A 27,190-nucleotide genomic window follows, 5' to 3' on the forward strand; every position below is an offset into this window, starting at 1 on the left:
TGGTCCAGAGATGTACAGTAGATCTGTGTGTCGTCAGCATAGAGATGATACTGAAAGCCGTGAGATTCTATGAGCTGTCCCAGGCCAAAAGTGTAAATGGAGAAGAGCAGGGGCCCTAGAACTGAGCCTTGCGGGACTCCGACAGATAGGGGGCGAGGTGAGGAGGTGGTGTGTGAGTGGGAGACGCTGAATGTCAGTTAGGTATGACGAAATCCAGGATAGGGCCAAGTCTGTGATGCCAAGGGATGAGAGGGTCTGCAGCAACAGGGAATGGTCCACTGTGTCAAAGGCAGAGGACAGGTCCAGGAGGAGAAGGATAGAGTAGTGCCGCTTGCTCTTGGCGGTTAATAGGTCATTGGTGACCTTAGTTAGGGCAGGTTCAGTGGAGTGGTGTGACCGGAAGCCTGATTGAAAGCGGTCGAAGAGGGAGCAGGAAGATAGATGTGAGGACAGTTCAAGATGGACATGTTGTACCAGTAGTTTTGAGGCATAGGGGAGAAGTGATATAGGGCGATAGCTAGATACAGAGGATGGATCAAGAGAGGGCTTTTTGAGGATAGGTGTGATTGAGGCATGTTTAAAGCTTGAGGGGAAAACACCAGTTGTTAGTGATAGGTTGAAGAGATGGGTTAGGGTTGGGATGAAGACTGTGGCGAGGTTTGGGATGAAGTGGGATTGGATCGGATCAAGTGCACAGGTGGAGTGGAGAGTCCGTCTTCTTTAATGGTAGAGAAGTTGGTTTTGGAGGTGGAGGGCTGGGTAGTTGGGAGGAAGGGTTCTGGGGGTTGTTTACTAAAACTGTCTCTGATGTTCTCAATCTTCTGCTTGAAAAATGAGGCAAAGTCTTCAGCTGAGATGAGTGGGGAGGTAGGAGGTGCTGGGGGACGGAGGAGAGAATTGAAGGTGTTGAATAACTGTTTGGGGTTGTGAGACAGGGAGGATATGAGAGATGAGAAGTAGGTTTGTTTTGCTGTGGCGAGTGTGGTCTTGAAAGTAGTGAGGGACTGTTTGAATGTGATGAAGTGCTCGTTGGAGTGGGATCTTTTCCATCGGCGCTCAGCAGCCCTGGAAGCTCGCCTCAGTTCTTTGGTCAGGCGGGTGTGCCAGGGCTGTCTGTTGATTTTGTGAGCTTTGATATGTGTGAGAGGGGCAAGAGATTCCAAAGCTACAGCTATTGTGGTGTTATATAGAGCGGCAGCGTCATCGGCATTGTGTAGGGAGCTTATGTCTGTGAGAGGGAGGAGGGATTCAGAGAGTGAGTGTAGATCAAGGTGTTTAAGATTGGGTGTGAAAGTTTGTGGGGTGGGGATTGTAGACAAGGAGTGGAAAGGGAAGAGAATGTGAGTAGGTTGTGGTCAGAAAGAGGAAGACATGAGTTAGAGAGGTTAGATAGGGAGCAGAGGCGGGTGAAGATGAGGTCCAGTGTGTGTGACCATCTTTGTGAGTGGCTGTAGAAGACCATTGAGCAAGGCCAAAGGAGGAAGTGAGAGATAGAAGTTTAGTGGCAGCTGAGAGGGAAGTGTCAATGGGGATGTTGAAGTCGCCCATGATGATAGTGGGGATGCCAGCAGCGAGGAAATGGAGTAGCCAGGTGGTGAAGTGGTCAAAGAAGGTGGTGGCTGGCCCTGGGGGATGGTAGATGACAGCCAGTTGGAGGTTGGAGGGGGAGTAGATGCGCACGGAGTGCACCTCAAAGGAAGGGAGGGTAACAGAGGGCGGAAGTGGGATTGGGGTGAAGGAGCAGTTATCTGACAGGAGAAAACCAACTCCTCCGCCATGCTTGCTGCTGGGGCGAGGGGTGTGAGAGAGGTGGAATGCACCATAGGAAAGCGCGGCTGGAGAGGCTGAGTCAGAGGGGGTGAGCCAGGTTTCAGTGATGCAGAAGAAGGAGAATTTGTTATTGATAAAGAGGTCGTGGATAAATGACAGTTTATTGCAGACAGAGCGTGCGTTCCATAGTGCTCCAGATAGGGAGATTGGGGGAGTGGGGGCTGGATGAATGGGTATGAGGTTACTGTGGTTGCGAAGACGTGTAGAGGATCGTGGCAGGGGATTAGAAATGAGTGTGGGGATGTGATGAGGTGGGCCAGGATTTGGGGATATGTCGCCAGCAATGAGGAACAGCAGACAGAGCGTTAGAAGGTGTGAGCTGGATAGGTCATGATGTGGCCGTGTGTGCCTGGAGAGAAAGGATTGTATGTGGAGGAATAGTTCTGTGGAGGAGGTGAGGTGGCTGGGGAGGATGGAGGAAGAAATTATAAAAAAAAATCCTTATTTTTCAACCATCTGTCTTAATTATATCCGTTCTTACAAGTGACACTCCCTTAATTTTAGTCAATACAGTGCCAATAGGGTTGTCAACCAGCCTTCTATGTACTGTACATATAATGTCCAAAAGAACAAGCACAGTATATATATGTGTAATTGTATGTACAGGAAGCTTAGCAAAGAAAATAAGTATTTGAGACACTGCCGATTTTGCAAGTTTTTCCACCTACAAAGAATGGAAAGGGCTGTAATTTATATTGTAGGTACACTTCACCTGTGAGAGACAGAATCTAAAAATAAAAACCAGAAAATCACATTGTATGATTTTTCCATAATTAAATTGCATTTTATTGCATGAAATAAGTATTTGATCACCTACCAACCAGCAAGAATTCTAGCTCTCACAGACCTGTTAGTTTTTCTTTAAGAAGCCTCCTACTCTGCACTCATTACCTGTATTAATTGCACCTGTTTGGACTCATTACCTGTATAAAAGACACCTGTGCATACACTCAATCACAGTCCAACCTCTCCACAATGGCCAAGACGAAAGAGCTGTCTAAGGACACCAGGGACAACATTGTAGATCTGCACTAGGCTGAAGTGCTCTACAGGACAATAGGCAAGCAGCTTGTTGAGAAGGCGACAACTGTTGGTACAATTACCGTATATACTCGAGTATAAGCCGACCCGAGCATAAGCCGACCCCCTTAATTTTGCCACAAAAAACTGGGAAAACTTAATGACTCGAGTATAAGCCTAGGGTGGAAAATGCAGCAGCTACCGGTAAATGTCAAAAATAAAAATAGGTACCAATAAAAGTAAAATTAATTGAGACATCAGTAGGTTAAGTGTTTTTGAATAACCATATTGAATGAGGAGCCCCATATAATGCTCCATACAGTTCATGATGGGCTCCATAAGATGCTCCATATTAAAATATGCCCCATATAATGCTGCACAAATGCTGATTATGGCACCATAAGATGCTCCATAGACACATTTGTCCCGTATAATGCTCCACAAATGTGGATTATGGCCCCATAAGAAGCTCCATACGGATATATGCCCCATATAATGCTGCACAAATGCTGATTATGGCCCCATAAGATGCTCCGTACAGATATTAGCCCCATATAATGCTGCACATGGCCCCATAAGATGCTCCATACAGATATTTGCCCCATATAATGCTGCACATGGCCCCATACAGATATTTGCCCCATATAATGCTGCACATGGCCCCATACAGATATTTGCCCCATATAATGCTGCACATGGCCCCATACAGATATTTGCCCCATATAACGCTACACATGGCCCCATAAGATGCTCCATACAGATATTTGCCCCATATAACGCTGCACATGGTCCCATAAGATGCTCCATACAGACATTTGCCCCATATGCTGTTGCTGCGATTAAAAAAAATAAAAAATCACATACTCACCTCTCAGGCCCCGGCACTTGCTATATTCACCTGCTCCCTGTTCCATCGCCGCTGTGTCTTCCCCGTCCTCTGCACTGACTGTTCAGGCAGAGGGCGGCGCGCACTAATCGCGTCACAGCACCCTCTGACCTGAGCGTCACTGCAGAAGACGCAGCGGCGCCGGCGGTGGAACGGGGAGTAGGTGAATATCGCTCACTGCCTTATACTCACCTGCTCCCGGCGCAGTCCCTGCACCTCTGTTCTCCGGCGCCGGCAGCTTCTTCCTGTAGTGAGCGGTCACATGGTACCGCTCATGACAGTAATGAATATGCGGCTCCACCCCTATGGGAGTGGAGTGGGGTCCATATTCATTACTGTAATGAGCGGTACCATGTGACCGCTCACTACAGGAAGAAGCTGCAGAAGAACAGACGTGCAGGGACCACGCCAGGAGCAGGTGAGTATTATTACACAGCTCCGCTCCCCCTCCCCTGCCAACCCCTGGTTATGATTCGAGTAAAAGCCGTGAAAGTTACTTTCAGCCCAAAAAAGTGGGCTGAAAATCTCGGCTTATACTCGAGTATATACGGTATTAGAAAATGGAAGAAACACGATGACTGTCAATCTTCCTCGGTCTGGGGCTCCATGCAAGATCTTGCCTTGTGGGGTAAGGATGATCCTGAGAAAGGACAGGAATCAGCCTAAAACTACACGGGTTTACAACTTGTGCTGTTCAAATAGTCAGCATAGGGTAATCGTACGATTATTAACAAGTTGCCGAAAGGCCAAGGCCTTTAGGTAACTTGTTACTAACAGATCTACCTGGAAGGTCTGGTTAATGACCTGAAAAGTGCTGGGACTACAGTCTCAAATATTACCATTAGTAATACATTATGCCGTCATGGATAAAAAAAATCCTGCAGAGCACACAAGGTCCCCCTGCTCACGCCAGCACATGTCCAGGCCTGTTTGAAGTTCACCAATGACCATCTGAATGATCCAGAGGAGGCATGGGAGAAGGTCATGTGGTCATAGGAGACCAAAATAGAACTTTTTGGCATCTACTCCACTAGCTGTGTTTGGAGGAAGATGAAGGATGAGTACAATCCCAAGAACACTATCCCAACCGTGAAACATGGTGGGGGAAACATCACAATTTGGGGGTGCTTTTCTGCAAAGGGGCCAGGACGCCTGCATCATAGTTAAAGGAGGATGGATGGGGTCATGTATCACAAGATTTTGGCCAACAACCTCCTTCCCTGAGTAAGAGAATTGAAGATGGGTTATGGCTGGGTCTTCCACCATGATAATGACTCAAAGCACACAGGCAGGGCAACTAAGGAGTGCCTCAGTAAGAAGCAATTCAGGTTCCTGGAGTGGACTAGCCCTGACCATACCTGAACCCAATAGAAAATCTTTGGAATCTTTGAAACTCAACGTTGCCCAGCAACAGCCCCGAAATCTAAAAGATCTGGAGAAGATCTGAATGGAGGAGTGGGCCAAAATCCCTGCTGCAGTGTGTGCAAAAGTCGTCAAGATCTACAGGAAACGTCTGACCTCTGTAATTGTACACAAAGTTTTTCTGTACCAAATATTAAGTTCTGTTTTTCTATTGTACAGGGCACCATCTTGTCAACATACAATATTGGGTTCCTAGTGCTCAGACCCATACAATACCCCTTTTAAGCTTTATTAATATATTAGACTTAAAATATGTGCACACAACGTCTTTTTCATGTGTATTCTGTCTGGGAACTGCCTGAAAAAGCTCCACACCACCACCACAAGAAATAAACATAATGCACAGGAATGAAAGGCCATGTTCCCACGGTGAGTTTTTCATGTTTCAGATTTTCTACGGGATTTTTGCAGCTATTAGGTCAATGAGGTTACTTGCATATTTTCCATTGCATTTTTGGGTAGGTTCACATGTTGCTTTTTTTTTACCTTATTTTTTTCTGCAAACAAATGCAGGGCTTTATGTGCCAGCAAAGTCAACGATATTTCTGAAATCTCATGCACATGCTGATTATATTTTTTTCCCTTGCAGATTTGAAGCAGTTTTAAACCATTCAGCATTTCTATAGTTTTCAACCATTAAGGGTATGTTTCCACGGTAAGGAAACGCTGCTTGCTTGACGCTGCGCAGCGCTGCAGCGTCAAACAAGCAGCGTCCAGATGTTCCAGCATAGTGGAGGGGATTTTATGAAATCCCGTCTCCACTATGCGTGGAAACCCGCACGCGGCGGCCCTGCGACTACGGACATGCTGCGCGTCTTTTCAGATCGCAGCATGTCCGTACACCTTGCGGGGACGCAGCGTCCCCGCAAGGCATATCACAGGGCCCTATGGGAGAGAGCGATCATCCCGGATGTGAAGAGTTAACACATCCGGCATGATCGCGTCCCATTAAGGGGGCGGGGCTTAGCGCCGAGCGGCTTCGCCGCTGCGGCGATACCGCCGCCCATCCGTATCGTGGAGACATACCCTTAAATGAAAAAGAAACAAAGCAAAAGTCAGCATATTTTATGCACAAATTTCGGCACTAAATAGATTTAAAAAAATAAATAAATAAATTAAAAAAAAAAAAAAAAGGATTATCAGCCCGGTACTTACTTGCTATAGCTAAAATTCACAGATTGATCACTGATGACCTCAAACTGGACGGGCCGGTCTCCCATGCAGTACTTCCTGAGCAGCTCCATACACGTATGTAAAGTTTTTCGGGAAGGTTTGTTATCGTGGAATAGATCTCCCCCGAGCAGCACAAAATCCACCTGGAGAAAAAATAATAATATAAGACAATATCGTGCTGATCCCACCCAAAAAAACACATCTAACGAGCCTAAACTGTGGATGAGCCCTCTCCTAGAGATCACCTTCATAGTGAACCAGGATGACTGTAGTAATCCGGTGTGTCCGCGCTACGAAACTACTTGGATAACACCTTGTTAATACCCCACGCTTGGCCTCGATAAAATAAGAAAACCTAGACACCTTCCGTGCCGTCGCCCGTTCCCGCGGTGTCGGCACTCACTCGCCCAATCAGCGCTGGCGTCACTGTCCCCGCATCCTGATTTATTGGACATGAAGATGAAGTCAGGGATCAACTACAGCTCGAACTTCCTCTTCATAGTCAATTCGACAGGAGGCGAGGACAGTTCGCAAGCGCCGATTGGACTTCGGGGTCATGTGTCACAACAGCTGCACGCAAACCCCCGGGATCACTAATGTTGATAGCGCTGGAACGGTGTCGGCATGGGAGGCGACTATAGGCTTTTTTATTTTATTGGGACCAAATATTTAGATCAGGATGGTTTGTCCTACTAGTGGACAACCCAAGTTTTGACGCCACAAGCCAAATAGATGAATGGTTGCGGACCCACCAAACACGACGCGCATTTCGCAATGGAAATACTTCATGAAGGGACGAAGCATTTCACTGCGAAACGCGCGTCGGGTGTGGTGGGTCTGCAACCATTCATCTCTGAGGTACAGTACCTGTCATTATGTACTGTGTAACTGTGTGAAACTATTTGTATTTTTCTGCATACCCTTTTACCTGCTATTTTGCTAGCATCGCACCTTGCTAATATATACATATATTATTTACTAGCAAACTTTGCCTTTTACAGTTTCATCTTGGCTTCGGTGTGAAGCTACAAGCTTTCTTTAGGCATACATGTAGGATTCGTAGTTGCACATTATGGCAACATCTATTGCAGTTTTTTCATGATTACTGTTTAGGATTACTATATGTGTAAGAGGGTTTGTGCGAATAAGCTACATCAATAATCATTTGAGTACTAGTTTATCCCTTCCATCATCTGGGTGCACCCATGTACCCACCTTCCTTCCTGTAACCTGTGGTGTTCTCTTTTTTAGATGTCGTTTTTTTATACCGTATATTGTTATTAAATATATTCAATAAACTTATATTTTTTCCCTTTACACCTTGGCCTGCTGTAAGGTTTTTTCTTTTGGCATCTCTATAAGGTGTTTTACTTTATGGCCATCTGACAATAGGATAATCAGTTGGAGTATATGTAGCTTTATAGGTTGATTTTTCAGTTTTGGGATATCAGATTTCTACAACACAGGGATGATTTCCAATGCTGCTCTACGACCTACCACTAGTTTAAAAAGTGAAAACCCAAGATAGAAACATAAGTAAGCAAATACCCTGCAGTAAATGAATAAACAGCAATAGTGCATGAAAATACTATAAAGGTACAAAGTTAACATAATCTTGATTAAAAAAAATATGCAAAAGCCATCCCACCACGTCACGGTGACCCCAATCTATGGGGCAGGCCTATACCTTTGTAAGCACAGGGTGCAAACAAACTGAAAAAAAAAACCTAAAGAAATCAACTGGATAATTAATTCAGTTACCTATGGCTGTGTGTCTAATAGCTGGGTCCAGCCCTTATCCACGTCACTTGTGAAAGCGTAAGGCTTTAAAATTAGCGGTTAGGACCGCCCCGATTAGGGTCACCGTGACGTGGTGGGATGGCTTTTGCATTTTTTGGATCATAAAACATATTAACTAAGTACCCTATATTATTTTCAGGCACTATTGCTGTTTATTCATTTACTGCATTTGATTATTATATTTCTATGTGGAGTTTTGTCTGTTCAGTGGCCAATGTGAATGTGCGCTTATATGCTGCATGTACACCAGCTTATACTCCAGCTCATTTCTTTAGTTACATTAGTGAAAGTATTGTGACAAGTTCAAAGTGTCATCAAAAGATGGAGTATTGCTAAAATCAAGGTTCTATGGTAAATGTACTTTTTTAATTTAGTAAAGATCAATGTGAGGGAGGAGGAGGAGGTGAGCTGTAACATCACCTATTGTGAATGGTGGATCCTGTGTTATCTACTGTATATAGAGGTGTTATCAGTCATTGTACAGGAGGAGGAGGTGAGCTGTGACATCACCTATTGTGAATGGTGGATCCTGTGTTATCTACTGTATATACAGGTGATATCAGTCATTGCACAGGAGGAGGAGGTGAGCTGTGACGTCACCTATTGTGAATGGTGGATCCTGTGTTATCTACTGTATATAGAGGTGTTATCAGTGATTGTACAGGAGGAGGTGAGCTGTGACATCACCTATTGTGAATGGTGGATCCTGTGTTATCTACTGTATATACAGGTGATATCAGTCATTGCACAGGAGGAGGAGGTGAGCTGTGACGTCACCTATTGTGAATGGTGGATCCTGTGTTATCTACTGTATATAGAGGTGTTATCAGTGATTGTACAGGAGGAGGTGAGCTGTGACATCACCTATTGTGAATGGTGGATCCTGTGTTATCTACTGTATATAGAGGTGATATCAGTGATTGTACAGGAGGAGGAGGTGCGCTGTGACGTCACCTATTGTGAATGGTGGATTCTGTGTTATCTACTGTATATAGAGGTGTTATCAGTGATTGTACAGGAGGACGTGAGCTGTGACATCACCTATTGTGAATGGTGGATCCTGTGTTATCTACTATATATATAGAGGTGATATCAGTCATTGTACAGGAGGAGGAGGTGAGCTGTGATATCACCTATTTGTGAATGGTGGATCCTGTTTTATCTACTGTATATAGAGGTGTTATCAGTCATTGTACAGGAGGAGGAGGTGAGCTGTGACATCACCTATTGTGAATGGTGGATCCTGTGTTATCTACTGTATATAGAGGTGTTATCAGTCATTGTACAGGAGGAGGAGGTGAGCTGTGACATCACCTATTGTGAATGGTGGATCCTGTGTTATCTACTGTATATAGAGGTGTTATCAGTCATTGTACAGGAGGAGGAGGTGAGCTGTGACATCACCTATTGTGAATGTTGGATCCTGTGTTATCTACTGTATATAGAGGTGTTATCAGTCATTTTACAGGAGGAGGAGGTGAGACAGCATAATTTGTAAATGAAGCGATTTGCAGACTGTCTCTTTATCACATTATCAAATGGGAAATTCAACAGGGACCATTGTAAAGTACACCTGTCATCTTGCCCAGGTCTCTCAAACTGCCACCATGTATTTATTACTATGTGAATACCATACCTAACAAGCTCTTTTTAATATCTAAAGGATTACTGTATATTGCAAAAACTATTTTATAACTTTGGTGGCGATATGTCAATTTGTGAATGACTAATTGTGGAGAGCAGTCATCCCATTAATTATGTTATTACGCCTCTGTGGGTGCGAGTAACATGATGGGCAAGAGCGGCTTCACTGCTTGATCTTTGCAAATCTCTGCATCCCTGACAACGTGCAGTAAGCCGGGCGCAGCACACGTGCCCAGGGGTCAGCGGTGCCGTGGGTCAATAACAAGCGCTCGTTAGGTACGGTACTCCACAGTAATACATGGTAGCTCCTTAGGGGACCTGGGCAAGCTGGCAGGTTTCCATTAAAGGGAAGGTGCCACCAGTTTTTTTGTAGTTTGTTTTTTTGTGAAATTAAGCTTAAAATAGTAAATAAAATGTACTAATGCAATGTTTGCACTGTTTGCAAACATTTCTATATGAAAAATGTTATATATTTTCTTACAAATATATATTGACCACTAGGGGGAGCATTTTCCGTTTTAGACCTCAAGCAGCTATAGTGAGACTTACCAGCTTTACTGTTAGCTGGAAAATTGGGGCAGTAACTGCTGACATCAGCATTTCCCTCCCCTTTTGGGTGGTCTAATATCCCTGGGGCAGAATGAAGAGCAGCATCACAGGGCAGAGCCATTTTGTGTGTGACTGACCTGTGATCTGCTATCACCAGCAGTTACTGCATCAGAAACACAGCTACAGAGTTTACAAAAGAGCAGAACACAGTGGGCTCAGCAGCATGGTGGACTGGAGGAAGAGTGAAGACATGTGGTGTTTATGGAGCAGCTTTATCTGAGCAGAGCTGTCTGTGACTCATCCCTCAGTAATTTAAGAAGGAGCTCCAGGTCTGCAGTGAATGGCCAGGCATTGTGGAGGGAGGGGAGAGATACATTGGTATGGCTGAGAAAGACTGATGGGAGAGAGACATGTAGAATGATGAGTGAGACACATATGGAGCATGATGTGGAGAGAGATACACATGGAAGAGAAGGGTGAGACACATGGAGTGTGATGAGGAGAGAGACATGTAGTATGATGAGAGACATATGGAGTGTGATGGAGAGAGATACACATGGAATAGCAGGGGTGAGACACTTGGATGATTTTGATGCGTTTCCGCAGCGTTTTTGGATGCGCGGAATTGCAACAAATCCGCAGTGTAGTGCACAACCAATGTTAGTCAATGGGAAATTGAGAATTGTTGTGCACATGCTGCGGAAAAATACGCGCGGATTTGCAGGGTTTTATTTTCCGCAGCATGTCAATTCATTGTGTGGATCTGCAGCGTTTCTGCACCCATTGACTACCATTGAGTCAGGCAAATCCGCAGCAAAACCGCAGGTGTAAAAATCTGAGGTTTTGCTGCGGAGTTGCGTGTGATAAACGCTGCGGAGGAGAAAGTGTGTGGGCGGAGACTGTGAACTGTGAATATGTGCGTGTCTGTGTGTGCGGGTGTCCGTGTGTATCTACGTGTGTGTGTGTGTGTGTGTGTGTGTGTGTGTGTGTGTGTGTGTGTGTGTGTGTGTGTGTGTGTGTGTGTGCGGGAACAGGGAGTATACTGCTGTTTTTTTTTCAGGAGATTAAGGGCGTTGCACGGTTAGCTGACTAATAAAGATGAGAAAGTGTGTAGTGTTTTATTTCATTAAAATACTTTATTCTGGCTGTGTGTTTATTTAACCCCTTAACAACTATAGGATTAGTAATGGATAGGTATCTTATTGACGCCTCTCCATTACTAAGCCGGCTTGATGTCACCTTACAATACAAAGGTGACATTAACCCCACAAATATTACCCATATGACACCTCTACAGGTAGTGGGGAGAGGCTAAGTGCCGGAATTGGCGCATTTTAGAGATGCACCATTTCAGGGGTGGCTTTGAGCTGGTGTTTGTAGCTGGGGAAGGGGGTGGGTGCAATATCCATGGCCCTTTCTTAGGCTATTAACATCAGCCTGCAGTTGTCTGCATAGCCTTTGCTGGTTATTAATTATAGGGGGAACCCACATTGCTTTTTGGGGGGTCCCCCTAGTTTAATAGCCAGTAAAGGCTAAATATACAGCTGCGGGCTGATATTCATAGCCTGGGAAGATCCATGGGTATTAACCCCCTCCTAGGCTATAAACATCATATAGTACTCACATAATACCGCCATATAGATCACACATAATGGCGCCATATAGTTCTCATATAATACCATCACATAGATCACACATACCGCCATAGTGTTCTCATATAATACCGCCATATACTTCTCACATAATACCGCCATATAGATCACACATAATACCGTTATATAGATCACACACAACACCATGTAGATCACACATAAAACCACCATATAATTGTCACATAATAATGCCACATAGATCACACATAATCCCACAATATAGTTATATAATAGTCATATTTTTTACAATATTCCACCATACTGATCAAACATAATGCCACCATAAAGATCACATATAATACCGTCATAAAGATCACACATAATGCCATAATACAGATCACACATAATACTTGTCCGCATCAAGTGTAGTCTTTGACAGTACTATGTAAAAAAATATATATGGTGGCATCATGTGTGATCTATATGGCAGTATTATGTAATAAATATATATGGCGGTATAATGTGTGGTTTTTATGGGAGTATTATGTGATAAATAGATATGGAAGCATTTTGCGTGATCCATATGGCAGTGTGCTGGTCCATGGGGGGGTCACAGAGAGAGATATACAGTGGAGGGAGCAGAGTATTTCAGGAGAGCAGTGTGCTGGTCTATGGGGGGAGTGTGCGCACGCTGACGCTGACACACACACACACAACTGTATACTTAGCCTTTACTGGCTATTAAAATGGGGGACCCCAAACAAAAAAAATTACGTGGGGTCCCCCTATAATAACCAGCAAAGGTTATGCAAACAGCTGCGGGATATTAATAGCCTAGGAAGGGGCCATGGATATTGCCCCCCAGGCTAAAAACCATCAGCTCTCAGCCACCCCAGAAATGGCGCATCTATTAGATGCGTCTTTTCTGGCACTTTGCCCGGCTCTTCCCACTTGCCCTGTAGCGGTGGAAAGTTGGTTTCATATTTGTGGGGTTGATGTCACCTTTTTATTGTCAGGTGACATCAAACCCACAGCTTAGTAATGGAGAGGTAATGAAGAGGCGACTATAAGACACCTCCCCATTAGTAATCCTATAGTTGTATTGTAAATAAAGACACAGCCTGAATAAAGTCCTTTCTTAATCTTAATTAAACTATACTTACCGAACGTATAATCCCCGAATCCCTCGTCCTCGTCTCCTGCAACAAAAATAAAATAAACCACAAATATTTCTCACCTGCCCGCCGAGAAGATAATCCATAGTGTCCCACGACGATCCTGATCACTTTGAGAGCAGTCACATCAGTGATATGACTGCTCTCAAAGACAGCCGGCGATAGACTGACAGGATGAGATCGCCCCTGCAGTGGATCACTGCGCCGCCGTGAGTATAATTTTTTTTATTTTTATGTGAATGTGTATGTAATGTAACTTTTTTTTTTTTTTAAACTGTGAGCACAGGTAGCGGCAGATGATACTACTCTCCCATCAGACATAGCCTAATGGGAGCAGTAGTCTCATCGGCCCACGCCTGCTTTTTTACCGCAAGTCACCGCTGCAGGTCACAGTCAGCTGCGGAATCACATTGACATCTGCCAGCATGATCCCGCAGCGTTGTGACAGACAGTACTGGCGGTAGCGTTACCGCAGGTGATAGTGACAGCTGTGGGGGTCACGCTGACATGTCACAGCATGACCCCCGCAGCTCCTGTTATCGCACGCACTGAGCGGTGTGTGCAATGGGGAAAGACATGCAGGGGGAGAGGAGTGCACAGGAGCGAGAGCGAACAGGCACAGGGGGATGGAGAGCACACATGGGGAGAGAGACAGCACCCATTGGGAGAGACAGTCACCTCCAGAGTCACAGAGGGAAGATATATGGGGGAAGGAGCAGGGTGACTGCAGCACAGAGTATTTCAGGAGAGCAGTGTGCTGGCCTATGGGAGATCACAGAAGAGATATATGGGGGAAGGGTATGTGATCCCTGTTGTGTGCATGCTACTTCTCTCCTGTTTTGTGACTAACACTCTTGCCATCCCCCCTTCCCCTCCTTAATCCCTGTCCTGTCAGCTCTCCTGCTCTCTCTCTCCAGGTGTCAGCTCCCTCTCTGCAGGCTGTGAATGCAGCTTACCAGAAATCACAGGGTCTGTGTGTGAGGAGACAGAGCAGGAGAAGCACACAGGGAGGGCAGCATGTGGGAGCAGAGGATGTCTGCCCAGAACGCACAATGCCTGGAGTACAGACGAACATGGAGGTAAATCACCCGCATCCCCACTCCCCATCCTCCGGTTCCAGTGAGTGCTTCTCTCCTGCGATAGAGAGTAAGTGGAGCTCGGCAGATAGCATTGGGCTATAATAAAATGGCGGCTAGTCACACCTACAGCAGAGAGTTGTGCAGCCCACAGAGGCGTGCCCAGCTCACTGCTAATGCAGCTACAATGTTACAGATAGGAGATAATAGACAGGCGCTGACCCTATGTCCATGGGGTGCCGTAAAATGACACTGATAGTGTCGTGAACTGCTGTGAAACCAAGATGTCAGCCCCCAGTGCCTTCTTTAACCCCTTCATGCCGCGGCCCTTTTTCGTTTTTGTGTTTTCGTTTTTCGCTCCCCTCCTTCCCAGAGCCATAACTTTTTTATTTTTCCGTCAATATGGCCATGTGAGGGCTTATTTTCTGCGGGACGAGTTGTACTTTTGAACGACATCATTGGTTTTAACATGTCGTGTACTAGAAAACGGGAAAAAAATTCCAAGTGCGGTGAAATTGCAAAAAAAGTGCAATCCCACACTTGTTTTTTGTTTGGCTTTTTTGCTAGGTTCACTAAATGCTAAAACTGACCTGCCATTATGATTCTCTAGGTCATTACGAGTTCATAGACACCTAACATGACTAGGTTATTTTTTATCCAAGTGGTGAAAAAAAATTCCAAACTTTGCTTAAAAAAAAAAAAAAAAAGTGCCATTTTCCGATACCCGTAGCGTCTCCAATCTTCGTGATCTGGGGTCGGGTGAGGGCTTATTTTTTGTGTGCCGAGCTGATGTTTTTAATGATACCATTTCGGTGCAGATGCGTTCTTTCGATCGCCCATTATTGCATTTTAACGCAATGTCGCGGCGACCAAAAAAACATAATTCTGGCATTTCGGATTTTTTTCTCGCTACGCTGTTTAGCGATCAGGTTAATGCTTTTTTTTAATTGATAGATCGGGCGATTCTGAACGCGGCAATACCAAATATGTGTAGGTTGTTTTTTTTTATGGTTTTATTTAGGATGGGGCGAAAGGGGGGGTGATTTAAACTTTTATATTTTTAATATTTTTTTCACATTTTAAAAAACTTTTTTTTTCACTTTTGCCATGCTTCAATAGCCTCCAAGGGAGGCTAGAAGCAGGCACAGCCCGATCGGCTCTGCTACATAACAGCGATCATCAGATCGCTGCTATGCAGCAGAAATGCAGGTGTGCTGTGAGCGCCGACCACAGGGGGGCGCTCACAGCAGGCCGGCATCAGTAACCATAGAGGTCTCAAGGACCTCTATGGTTACCATCCTGATGCATCGCCGACCCCCGATTATGTGACGGGGGTCGGCGATGACGTCATTTCCGGCCGCCCGGCCGGATGCGGTAGTTAAATGCCGCTGTCTGCATTTGACAGCGGCATTTAACAGGTTAATAGCGGCGGGTGAATAGCGATTTCAACCGCCGCTATTGCGCGCACATGTCAGCTGTATAAAACAGCTGACATGTCGCGACTTTGATGTGCGCTCACCGCCGGAGCGCACATCAAAGCAGGGGACCCGACATGCGCCGTACATGTACGGCGCATGTCGTGAAAGGGTTAAACTCATATAACACACGAAATCTGTTTCACATGCATTTAAAACTTGGTTATAGCAGCATGTTATGCTACATTACAGTGATTTACTAATAATCTACAAACGCGGTACCTTCCCTTTAAAGCAAGAAAAAAGTTACTTCATGCTGCATCCACAAAAGGCAATGAGAAAAAAAACACAGCAAAATCTCATCATCTAATACATAAAAGCGTGAAAACCTGATAGACGGAAACCTCAGGCCGACGGTTTTGCTGCCAGAATCCAGCAAGTTAAATTACACACACACCGCAAGAGGTTCTCAGATGAAATATTAATGCGCACAGCTTTTTGTAGAGTCACAAGCGGTCCTCAGACTGCAGAAAAACCCTTTGTGAATAGGTAACTAATGCGAGAGGAACAAGAAAGAAAAAACTAATAGGTAATATTCTCACAATGCAATACAAACTAGCCTATTCATCCCCTCGTCTTGTGCTCGGGAAGAAATACGGCAATAATTACAGGATGGAAAGTACTTATTTATCTTCAAAAAAGTCCCATGAAATTGCTGCGCAGCTGAAAACTCTATTAAACGAGAATATAAGAAAAAAGGAAATGGGTTTTTGCTTTTTACTTTGGGGATGAAATAGACAATCCAAAGAAAAGAAGAGAAGAAAGCGTCCATTGTGCGTACCGTCTAAGTATTAGCGTTTATTCCCTGTATCGTGTCTTTTTACTGCTCTAAAATCAGTTTTGCCTTGTTCTTCTCTGAGCGTAATTGAGTTGTCAACAGCTGCGTACATGGCTCCAATCTGAGCAAGAAGGCGAGGACGACGTAGCTACAGATAGGGCCAAGCAACAGCACATGTCGAAAAAGACTTGGGTATACTAATAGATCACAGACTGAACATGAGTCAACAGTGTGATGCAGCAGCAAAAAGGGCAAATACAATTCTGGGATGTATTAACAGAAGCATACAGTCTAGATCACGCAAAGCCATTATTGCCCTCTATTCCTCTTTGGTCAGACCTCATCTGGAATACTGTGTCCAGTTCTGGGCACCACATTTTAAAAAAAGACATCAACAAACTGGAGCAAGTTGAGAGAAGAGCAACCAGAATGGGGAGCGGTCTGCAAACTATGTCTTACGAGGAACCGTAACAGGATTTGGGAATGTTTAGCTTGCAAAAAAGAAGACTGAGTGGAGACTTAATAGCGGTCTATAAATATCTAAAGGGTTGTCACATTGTAGAAGGATCATCTTTATTCTCATTTGCACAAGGAAAGACGAGGAGCAATGGGATGAAACTGAATGGGAGGAGACCCAGATTAGATATTAGAAAAAACTTTTTGACAGTGAGGGTGATCAATGAGTGGAACAGACTGCCACCAGAGGTGGTGAGTTCTCCTTCCATGGAAGTTTTCAAACAGAGGCTGGACAGACATCTGTGTGAGATGGTTTAGTGAATCCTGCATTGAGCAGGGGGTTGGACAAGATGACCAAAGAGGTCCCTTCCAACTCTAACATTCTATGATTCTATGTTTCTTGCAGGTTGCCACACGAGAAGTTTTACAAAATCCAATTAATGTGACCAGGCTTGGACTAGCCCACAGGAGAACAGGAGAATCCTCCGGTGGGCCGCTGTGCAAGAGTAGGGCACCACCCTCTTATATGAGCAGTACTTGAATCACTGTGTACAGGTAAAGGCGCCACCTTATTCATTTAACAAACTACCCAATCCATTGTTGTATAAATTTGTGATTGAGGATAATGTCACATTTGCATGTAACTGAAAAGTGGGGCCCTGGAGTGGGTTACTGGTGGGCCCGACACCCCAGTCCGACATTGTGACCAGCTGAAATGGAGAAAGGTGCGGGGTGCAATGAAGATGCTTCTCCTTGTCAGCTCAGTGCATAGTAATTGTGGGGTGGGAGCAGGGACAGAAAAAATCATGGGCTCAGAACGTCACCCAACCTCCCTCCAACATCCCAAAATGTAACATGACAGATAACACAGAGATAACTCTCTAAGCACAGATAATGTAGATAGTTAGGGTACTGTCACACCGTGCAATTTTCGTCGCTACGACGGCACGATCCGTGACGTCGCAGCGTCGTATGAGTATCGCTCCAGCGTCGTAGACTGCTGTCACACTTTGCAATCACGGCGCTGGAGCGATGCCAAGGTTCGCTGGTAACCAGGGTAAACATCGGGTTACTAAGCGCAGGGCCGCTCTTAGTAACCCGATGTTTACCGTGGTTACCAGCGTAAAAGTAAAAAAAAAAAAACCGTACATACTCACCATCTGATGTCTGTCAGGTCCCTTGCAGTCTGCTTCCCGCTCTGACTGAGTGCAGCCGTACAGTGAGAGCAGAGCGCAGCGGTGACGTCACCGCTGTGATCTGCTCTCACTTTCCGGCTGAACTCAGTCAGAGCGGGAAGCAGACTGCAAGGGACCTGACAGACATCAGATGGTGAGTATGTACGGTTTTTTTTTTTTTACTTTTACGCTGGTAACCACGGTAAACATCGGGTTACTAAGCGCGGCCCTGCGCTTAGTAACCCGATGTTTACCCTGGTTACCAGCGAACGCATCGCTGGATCGCTGTCACACACAACGATCCAGCGATGACAGCGGGAGATCCAGCGACGAAAGAAAGTTTCAAACGATCTGCTACGACGTACGATTCTCAGCAGGGTCCCTGATCGCTGCTGCGTGTCAGACACTGCGATATCTTAACGATATCGCTAGAACGTCACGAATCGTACCGTCGTAGCGATCAAAATTGCACTGTGTGACAGTACCCTTACATGCAGTCTTATGTAACTCCATAGATAAGATTCAATGATAGCTATGAGTCCAGAAATATTTCGACGGTGACACAAGTTTTGGCATTTTAGCCGTTTACCAAAACATATTTAAAAGACTGTCATATAGTCAAGAGCGGATTAAAGTGAAGACTCAGCTTTAATTTGAGGGTATTCACATCCTAATTGGAGTAATGGTTTAGGAGTTACAGCTCTTTAATATGTAACTGCTCATTTTAAAAGGAAACAAAAGAAATTGGACATATCTAAAAAGCCTTTGATGGGCAGCATGGGCTTTTCACTCATTAATCCACCATCAATTAAGCAGGTAAAAGTTCTAAAGCTGATTCTAGATGTGACATTTGTGTTTGGAAGCTGCTGCTGTGAACCCACAACATGCGGTCAAAGGAGCTCTCAACGGAAGGGGAAGCAGATCATCATTAGGCTGAAAAAAACAGAAGAAATCCATCAGAGACATAGCAGAAGTATTACTAGTGGCCAAATCAAAACTTTGGTACATTCTGCCAAAAAAAAGGATCGCTCTGGTGAGCTAGGGAACTCAAAAACATCTGGACGTCCACAGAGGACAACAGCAGTGGATGATCGCAGAATCCTTTCCATGGTTAAGAAAAACCCTTCATATCATCCACCCAAGTGAAGAACACTCTCTAAAGAGAAGACTTCATGAGAGCAAATACAAAGTGTTCACCACAAGGTGCAAACCATTAATCACCCTTAAAAATAGAAAGGCCAGATTAGACTTTGCCAAAATAACACATCTACAGAAGCCGCCCAGTTCTGGAAAAGCATTCTATGGGCAGATAAAACGAAGACCAACCTGTACCAGAATGATGGGAAGAAGAAAGTACAGAGAAGGTTCGGAATGGCTCATGATCCAAAGCACACCACATCCTCTGTAAACATGGTGGAGGCGGTGTGATGGCGCGGGTATGCATGGCTTCCATGCATGTCAGTGGGTCACTGGTGTTTATTGATGATGTGACTGAAGACAGAAGCAGCCGGATGAATCCTGAAGTGTACAGGGCGAAACTCTGCTCAGATCCAACCAAATGCAGCAAGGTTGATTGGAAGATGCTTCATAGGACACATGGACAATGACCCAAAACATCATGAGAAAACAAATCAGGAGTTTTTTTATGGCTTCACAACATATGATGTACATTTACGTCATATATTATGTAGCTACGGCCGGGGGTCACACTTGCGAGTGTGATGCGGGAAACTCGCGCGAGCCTCTTGCATCAATACCCGGCACTGCCGCCAGCACTCGGGACCGGCGCGTGTGGCTGCATAGAAATACATGCAGCCGGACTCTCCCGTCCAAGTTCCAGGTATTGATGCGAGAGACTCGCATGAGTTTCTCACATAACACTTGCAAGTGTGACCCCGGCCTACCTGTGATGCAAGCCCGCATCTTTCCTGGCACATAACAGCTAATTTAATCATCGGGCATGTGCCTTTAACAGCCACAGGTGGAGCGGTGCTCCGCCCGCCACTATTAACCTGTTAAATCCGTTTAACGGGCGCAGCAGGGAGGAGGTCGTTCCACCCTGCCAATCGGTGCATCCGTATCGTGAGCGTGGAGTGCCGGTGGGTTGTCCTGACAAACAGCGGTTTGCTGATGACCTCCATGCTTGTCATTATGTCTTTATGCCTGTCATTGCGTCCCTGTGTTCATAGGAGACAGTGATTTCTGCTATACATAGAAGTGCAGATGAACTGTTATGTATAGCACACGCAATCAGTTGATTGCAGCTTCAAGTCCCCAAAGGGGACTATTAAATTCAGTGCAAAGGATAAAAAAAATAATATAAAAAAAAAATGAAAAAAACCCACAAAACTTCAAATCATGCCCCTCTTGCCTCATTGAAAATAAAGCAATAAAAAAATAAAATAAAGCACACACATATTGGGTATTCGAAAGTTGAGAAATGTCTGATCTATCAAAATACAAACTAAATTAATCCAATAGGTAAAGGGTGTAACAAGTAAAAAAAAAAAAAAACACGGCAGAAATATGTTTTTGTGGCAGTTTCAACAATGCAATAAAATGTAATACGAGCCAATCAAAACATCATATCTACCCCAAAATGGTATTGATGAAAAAGTAAGCTGAGGACACAAAAAATAAATCCTCACACAGCCCTAGATCCCAAAAAATAAAAACGTTAAGGATCTCTGAAAATAGCGACAAAAGCAAAAAATATTTTTCTTACAAATTTCCGAATTTTTTTTCCACCACTTAAAAAACAAAACTATACATGTTTGGTTTCTGCGTAATCGTACTGACCTGAAACATGATAAATTAAAACAATAATAATAATTGTGGAATTGCACATTTTTTTACTTAGATTTTTTTTTTTGCATTTTCCAGTGCGTTATGTGGTAAAATCAATGTGTCATTCAAAAGTACAACTCGTCCAGCAAAAACAAGCCTTCATATAGCTATAGTGACGGAAAAATAAGTTATAGCTCTTGAAACTGGGAAAGGAAAAAATGAAAAAACTGAAGATTGCCAAGTAGTGGAATATTCTGCAATCGTTGAGTTAATCACCAGATCTCAGACCCATGGAGCAACATTTCACAAGCTTAAAGGGGTTATCCGCTATTAGGACAGCTCTAGCGGTTCCGGGGCTCCAGTGATTGTTGTGACACGTCGGCGCCCAGTCAGGACAAATGAACAAATCGAAAATGAGGAGGAAGTCCGGGTTGCAGCTGATCTCGGACTTCCTTTTCATGCTCAATTCGACAGGAAGCGGAGACAGTTACCCCGGGGCTGATTGGGTGCTGGCGTCACGTGTCACAACACTGCAAGGGAGAGCAAGTGCCGACACCGCGGGAACGACGCCGACACCGCGGGAACGACGCCGACACGGGAGGAGAGTCTAAGCTTTATTATTTTACCAGGGCCAAGTGAGGGGAATGACAAGAAGTTGTCCAAGTAGTGGACAACTTCTTTAAGACAAAACTTAAGGCCCCCAATGAAGCAACAACTGAAGTCACGGCGGTAAAGACCTGGCAAAGCATCACAAGGCGGGAAACCCAACGTTTGGTGACGTCCATGGCTTCCAAGCTTCAGGCAGTCATTGTGTGCAAAGGATTCTCTACAAAGTATTAAAAATAAACATTTTATTTAAGGTAAAGTTAATTTTTCCAATTACTTTTGAGCCTCTGAATTGAGGAGACTTTGTAGAAAAATGGCTGCAGTTCCTAAACGTTTCACAGGATATTTTTTTTTAACCTTCTACAATTAAACCTGAAAGTCTGCACTTCAATCACATCTCAGATGTAAGTGTTGTTAGTACGTGGCCTGCAGAGCTGAAATCACAAAGATCTGCTCACTGTCCAAATATTTCTGGACCTAACTGTACATGTATGTGACTGCGGGGGTAATTGCATAAGAAGGGGGGCTCAGACACGGACCTCCTTCTCCTTCCACAAGTGACATAGTTATATTACATAGCCGGCATCCGTGTCGAGCAGCCGCGGCCATAGCTCATCTCACGCCGTGGCATTTTCAGACGGCGGTAAATGGAACTCATTCTGGTGCTTGTACACACCGGCTCCCCCCACATAACGCGATCGAGGGGTAACGATGGGTTACCATGGCAGCGGGGGTCCTGTTAAAAGCACCCATCAATGTCATTTTGGTATGCCTGTGAAGCTCAACCACAGGCTTCAAAGCTTTCCAGGGCTAACTCCATGGAGACGCCAGCCCCAGTGATTGGGTCGACAGGACCCCAATTCACCATTACAAAGGGGTTTACTCCCCTATTCACAGAGCATTAAATCTGCTTAAAAGAGAAACTTGTGTCTGTTGCCCATAACAACCAATCACAGCGCAGCTTTCTTTTTTCTAGCGCTGTTTACAAAATGAAAGCTGTGCTGTGATTGGTTGCTAAGGGCAGCATAGACGAAACAAGGCCTAGAAGTTTTGAATAAAATAAAACATGAAAACAAACTGTAAAACCTGAATAAAAAGCTTGTAAATGACAGAGAGAATTTTTCATATAAAAAAAAAAAAAAAAACCAGTGGAGGAAGAGACAATCCAGAAAAAAAATGCCGTAGATGCCGGGTCATAACATCTTGAGGAAAAATGTTTCCCTGTAAACCCACTGGCCTAATGCAGACACTACATAGGGGCACTTAGATCCATCACCGAGCTGTGCTCAAGGGGTCTGACAAGTGGAGGCAGAATAGAACGCGCGACCTTCTAACATTTACTCATGCGGGGGCTTCATCTTCATCGGACATTACAAGAGTCCATTAAGGTTCATCACAGGATGTGTAAGAGGCCACTAAAAGCTTTGTAAGATATATGTACCTGGCAACGAGCAACAGCGCAGAGATCGGGAACATATCCCTCTCCGTATAGGAAATAACCCTGCGTCCTAAGTACATGTGCCGCGTATGAGCCTCGTAGCCATTAATTAGAATTACGGCCACACATGGAGGCCCTGAGGCCCGCAAAAAGCCGAAAAACTATTTAACCTTTCCATTGCTTGTCATAGGCTGGGATTCAAAGGAGAAAATCATTTTCTTTATATGTTGTAATATAGTGAAATTGAAGTGAAAAGTAAAAAATAAATAAATTGTTCAAATCATACTGCCTTCCCGGTAAAAAAATATATATGTTTAAATACAGTATATATATATATACACTCACTGGCCACTTTATTAGGTACACCATGCTAGTAACGGGTTGGACCCCTTTTGCCTTCAGAACTGCCTCAATTCTTCGTGGCATAGATTCAACAAGGTGCTGGAAGCATTCCTCAGAGATTTTGGTCCATATTGACATGATGGCATCACACAGTTGCCGCAGATTTGTCGGCTGCACATCCCAAAGATGCTCCATACAAGGCAGGATGGATCCATGCTTTCATGTTGTTTACGCCAAATTCTGACCCTACCATCCGAATGTCGCAGCAGAAATCGAGACTCATCAGACCAAGCAACGTTTTTCCAATCTTCTACTGTCCAATTTCGATGAGCTTGTACAAATTGTAGCCTCAGTTTCCTGTTCTTAGCTGAAAGGAGTGGTACCCGGTGTGGTCTTCTGCTGCTGTAGCCCATCTGCCTCAAAGTTCGACGCACTGTGCGTTCAGAGATGCTCTTAGGCCTACCTTGGTTGTAACGGGTGGCGATTTGAGTCACTGTTGCCTTTCTATCAGCTCGAACCAGTCTGCCCATTCTCCTCTGACCTCTGGCATCAACAAGGCATTTCCGCCCACAGAACTGCCGCTCACTGGATTTTTTTTCTTTTTCGGACCATTCTCTGTAAACCCTAGAGATGGTTGTGCGTGAAAATCCCAGTAGATCAGCAGTTTCTGAAATACTGAGACCAGCCCTTCTGGCACCAACAACCATGCCACGTTCAAAGGCACTCAAATCACCTTTCTTCCCCATACTGATGCTCGGTTTGAACTGCAGGAGATTGTCTTGACCATGTCTACATGCCTAAATGCACTGAGTTGCCGCCATGTGATTGGCTGATTAGAAATTAAGTGTTAACAAGAAGTTGGACAGGTGTACCTAATAAAGTGGCCAGTGAGTGTATATATATATATATATATATATATATATATATATATATATATATATATATATATATATATATATATATATATATATATATATATATATATATATATATATATATATATACACACACACACACACACACACACACACACACATTTTATAGTTTTTTTTAAATTTAGTTTAACCCATATAATAAAAGCCAGGGTCGATTGGATCGCAACAGTCAACAACACTTCCGACGGTACCTGCATCCTCAGGAAGAGGATAAGGAGAACGACTGTAGCTGAGCAGTAAGCCATCGGCTCCCTGCTCCGCCATTTACACAGGTAGGCTAAGGCTGCTTCTGGAGATTTATAAGGAGGCAAAATGGGGAGAAATATAATAAGACGACCATTGTGTCTCCTTTATCATAATGCCCCCCCCCCCTTTATTATCCCTACTATATACGTTGGTAATATTTGGTTATGGTCTGGCGGTATTATTTATTACAATATTGATGCCAATACTGGGCCGCGCCCAGTCACGTTTGTTAAACAGATTATCCTTCCCTAAAATATATATTTTCTGTAAACCATACAGCTTGCCGGATCTCTTTTTTTTTTTGAAAACTGTACATTTTTAGAAAATTTTGTATTAAGAGAATTATAAACAAAAATCCCCAAAAAACAAAGAGATACTTTCTAGGCATCTGTCAAAGTGCAATATCAATACCAAAATGAAATAAAGACATTTGAAAGAGATGCATATAAATACACTAGATGGTGGCCCGATTCTAAGGCATCGGGTATTCTAGAATATGTATGTAGTTTATTTATGAAGATTTCAGAATAATGCATTGAATACATAGGATTTGGCCGGCCGGGTGCGACCAATCAGTGAAGGGTGGTTCAAATCCCGCGCCAATTTGCAGCCGGACTGCGTCTGTCGCTGATTGTTCATGGCCGGCCGGGCGTGACTAATCAGTGAAGCCAGGGCCGGCTCCAGGTTTTTGAGGGTCCCGAGCGAAAGAGTCTCACAGCCCACGTAGCATATAACACAGCCCACGTAGTATATAGCACAGCCACGTAGTATATAGCACAGCCACGTAGTATATAGCACAGCCACGTAGTATATAGCACAGCCACGTAGTATATAGCGCAGCCACGTAGTATATAGCGCAGCCACGTAGTATATAGCGCAGCCACGTAGTATATAGCGCAGCCACGTAGTATATAGCGCAGCCACATAGTATATAGCGCAGCCACGTAGTATATAGCACAGCTATGTAGTATACAGCACAGCCACGTAGTATATAGCACAGCCACGTAGTATATAGCGCAGCCACGTAGTATATAGCACAGCCACGTAGTATATAGCACAGCCACGTAGTATATAGCACAGCCACGTAGTATATAGCACAGCCACGTAGTATATAGCGCAGCCACGTAGTATATAGCGCAGCCATGTAGTATATAGAGCAGCCATGTAGTATATAGCGCAGCCACGTAGTATATAGCAGGGGTGTCAAACTGCATTCCTCAAGGGCCTCAAACCATGCGTGTTTTCAAGATTTCCTTCTCATTGCACAAGCTGCTGGAATCATTCGGTGCAGGTGATTAAATGATCACCTGTGCAATACAAGGAAATCCTGAAAACATGACCTGTTTGCAGCCCTTGAGGAATGCAGTTTGACACCCCTGGTATATAGCACAGCCATGTAGTATATAGCGCAGCCACGTAGCATATAGCGCAACCATGTAGTATATAGCGCAGCCATGTAGTATATAGCACAGCCACGTAGCATATAGCACAGCCACATAGTACATAGCACAGCCATGCAGTATATAGCACAGCCACATAGTCTGACACAGCTACGTAGTATATAACACAGCCACGTAGTATATAGCACAGCCACGTAGTATATAGCACAGCCATGTAGTATATAACACAGCTACGTAGTATATAGCACAGCCACGTAGCATATAACACAGCCACGTAGCATATAACACAGCCCACTTAGCATATAACACAGCCCACTTAGCATATAACACAGCCCACATAGTATATAACACAGCCCATGTAGTATATAGCACAGCGAGTTAGTATATAACACAGCCCACGCAGTATATAAGACAGCCCACGTAGTATATAACACAGCCCACGTAGTATATAGCACAGCCACGTAGTATATAACACAGCCACGCAGTATATAACACAGCCCATGTAGTATACAGCACAGCGACGTAGTATATAACACAGACCACGCAGTATATAAGACAGCCCACATAGTATATAACACAGCCCACGTAGTATATAGCACAGCCACATAGTATATAACACAGCCACGCAGTATATAACACAGCCACGCAGTATATAACACAGCCACGCAGTATATAACACAGCCCACACAGTATATAAGACAGCCCACGTAGTATAACACAGCCCACGTAGTATATAACACAGCCCACGTAGTATATAGCACAGCCATGCAGTATATAACACAGCCCACGTAGTTTATAGCACAGTAACATAGTATATAACACAGGCCACGTAGTATATAATACACCCCACGTAGTATATAACACAGCCCACGTAGTATACAACACAGCCTAAGTAGTATATAACAGCCCACGTAGTATATAACACAGCCCACATAGTATATAACACAGCCCACGTAGTATATAGCACAGTCCACATAGTATATAACACAGGCCATAGTATATAATACAGCCCACGTAGTATATAACACAGCCCACGTAGTATATAGCACAGCCCACGTAGTATATAGCACAGCCCACGTAGTATATTACACAGCCACGCAGTATATAACACAGCCCACGCAGTATATAACACAGCCCACTTAGTATATAACACAGTCCACGTAGTATATAGCAATGTGGGCACCATATCCCTGTTAAAAAAAAAACAATGAAAATAAAAAATAGTTATATGCTCACCTTCCGGCGGCCCCCGGATCCAGGCCAGGCCTTTAGCGATGCTTCTCGCGATGCTCCGTTCCCAGTAATGCCTTACGGCAACAACCAGTGATGATGTAGTGGTCTCGCGAGACGGCTACGTCATCATCTCGCGAGACCGCTACGTGATC

At 44.4% G+C, this 27,190-nt stretch overlaps 1 protein-coding gene across 2 annotated transcripts in view; it reads right to left on the reverse strand.

Annotated features, from left to right (window-relative positions):
• Window positions 1-27,190, reverse strand: part of MRE11 (MRE11 double strand break repair nuclease) — a 295,853-nt gene that overhangs the window by 220,828 nt on the left and 47,835 nt on the right. Inside the window, exons 1-2 of one of the 2 annotated variants that reach the window (XM_077298438.1) lie at window positions 22,165-22,280; window positions 6,314-6,474 (exon numbers count right to left, since the gene is read on the reverse strand). In XM_077298438.1, the coding sequence (XP_077154553.1) occupies window positions 6,314-6,474; window positions 22,165-22,206 (203 nt within the window). In that variant the 5' untranslated portion in view covers window positions 22,207-22,280. Of the gene's footprint in view, window positions 1-6,313; window positions 6,475-22,164; window positions 22,281-27,190 lie in introns of those variants that run through there. The other variant, XM_077298437.1, reaches the window with a different exon arrangement.

This window comes from Ranitomeya variabilis, chromosome 3 (genome assembly GCF_051348905.1).
Source record: "Ranitomeya variabilis isolate aRanVar5 chromosome 3, aRanVar5.hap1, whole genome shotgun sequence".
Classification (NCBI taxonomy): domain Eukaryota; kingdom Metazoa; phylum Chordata; class Amphibia; order Anura; family Dendrobatidae; genus Ranitomeya; species Ranitomeya variabilis.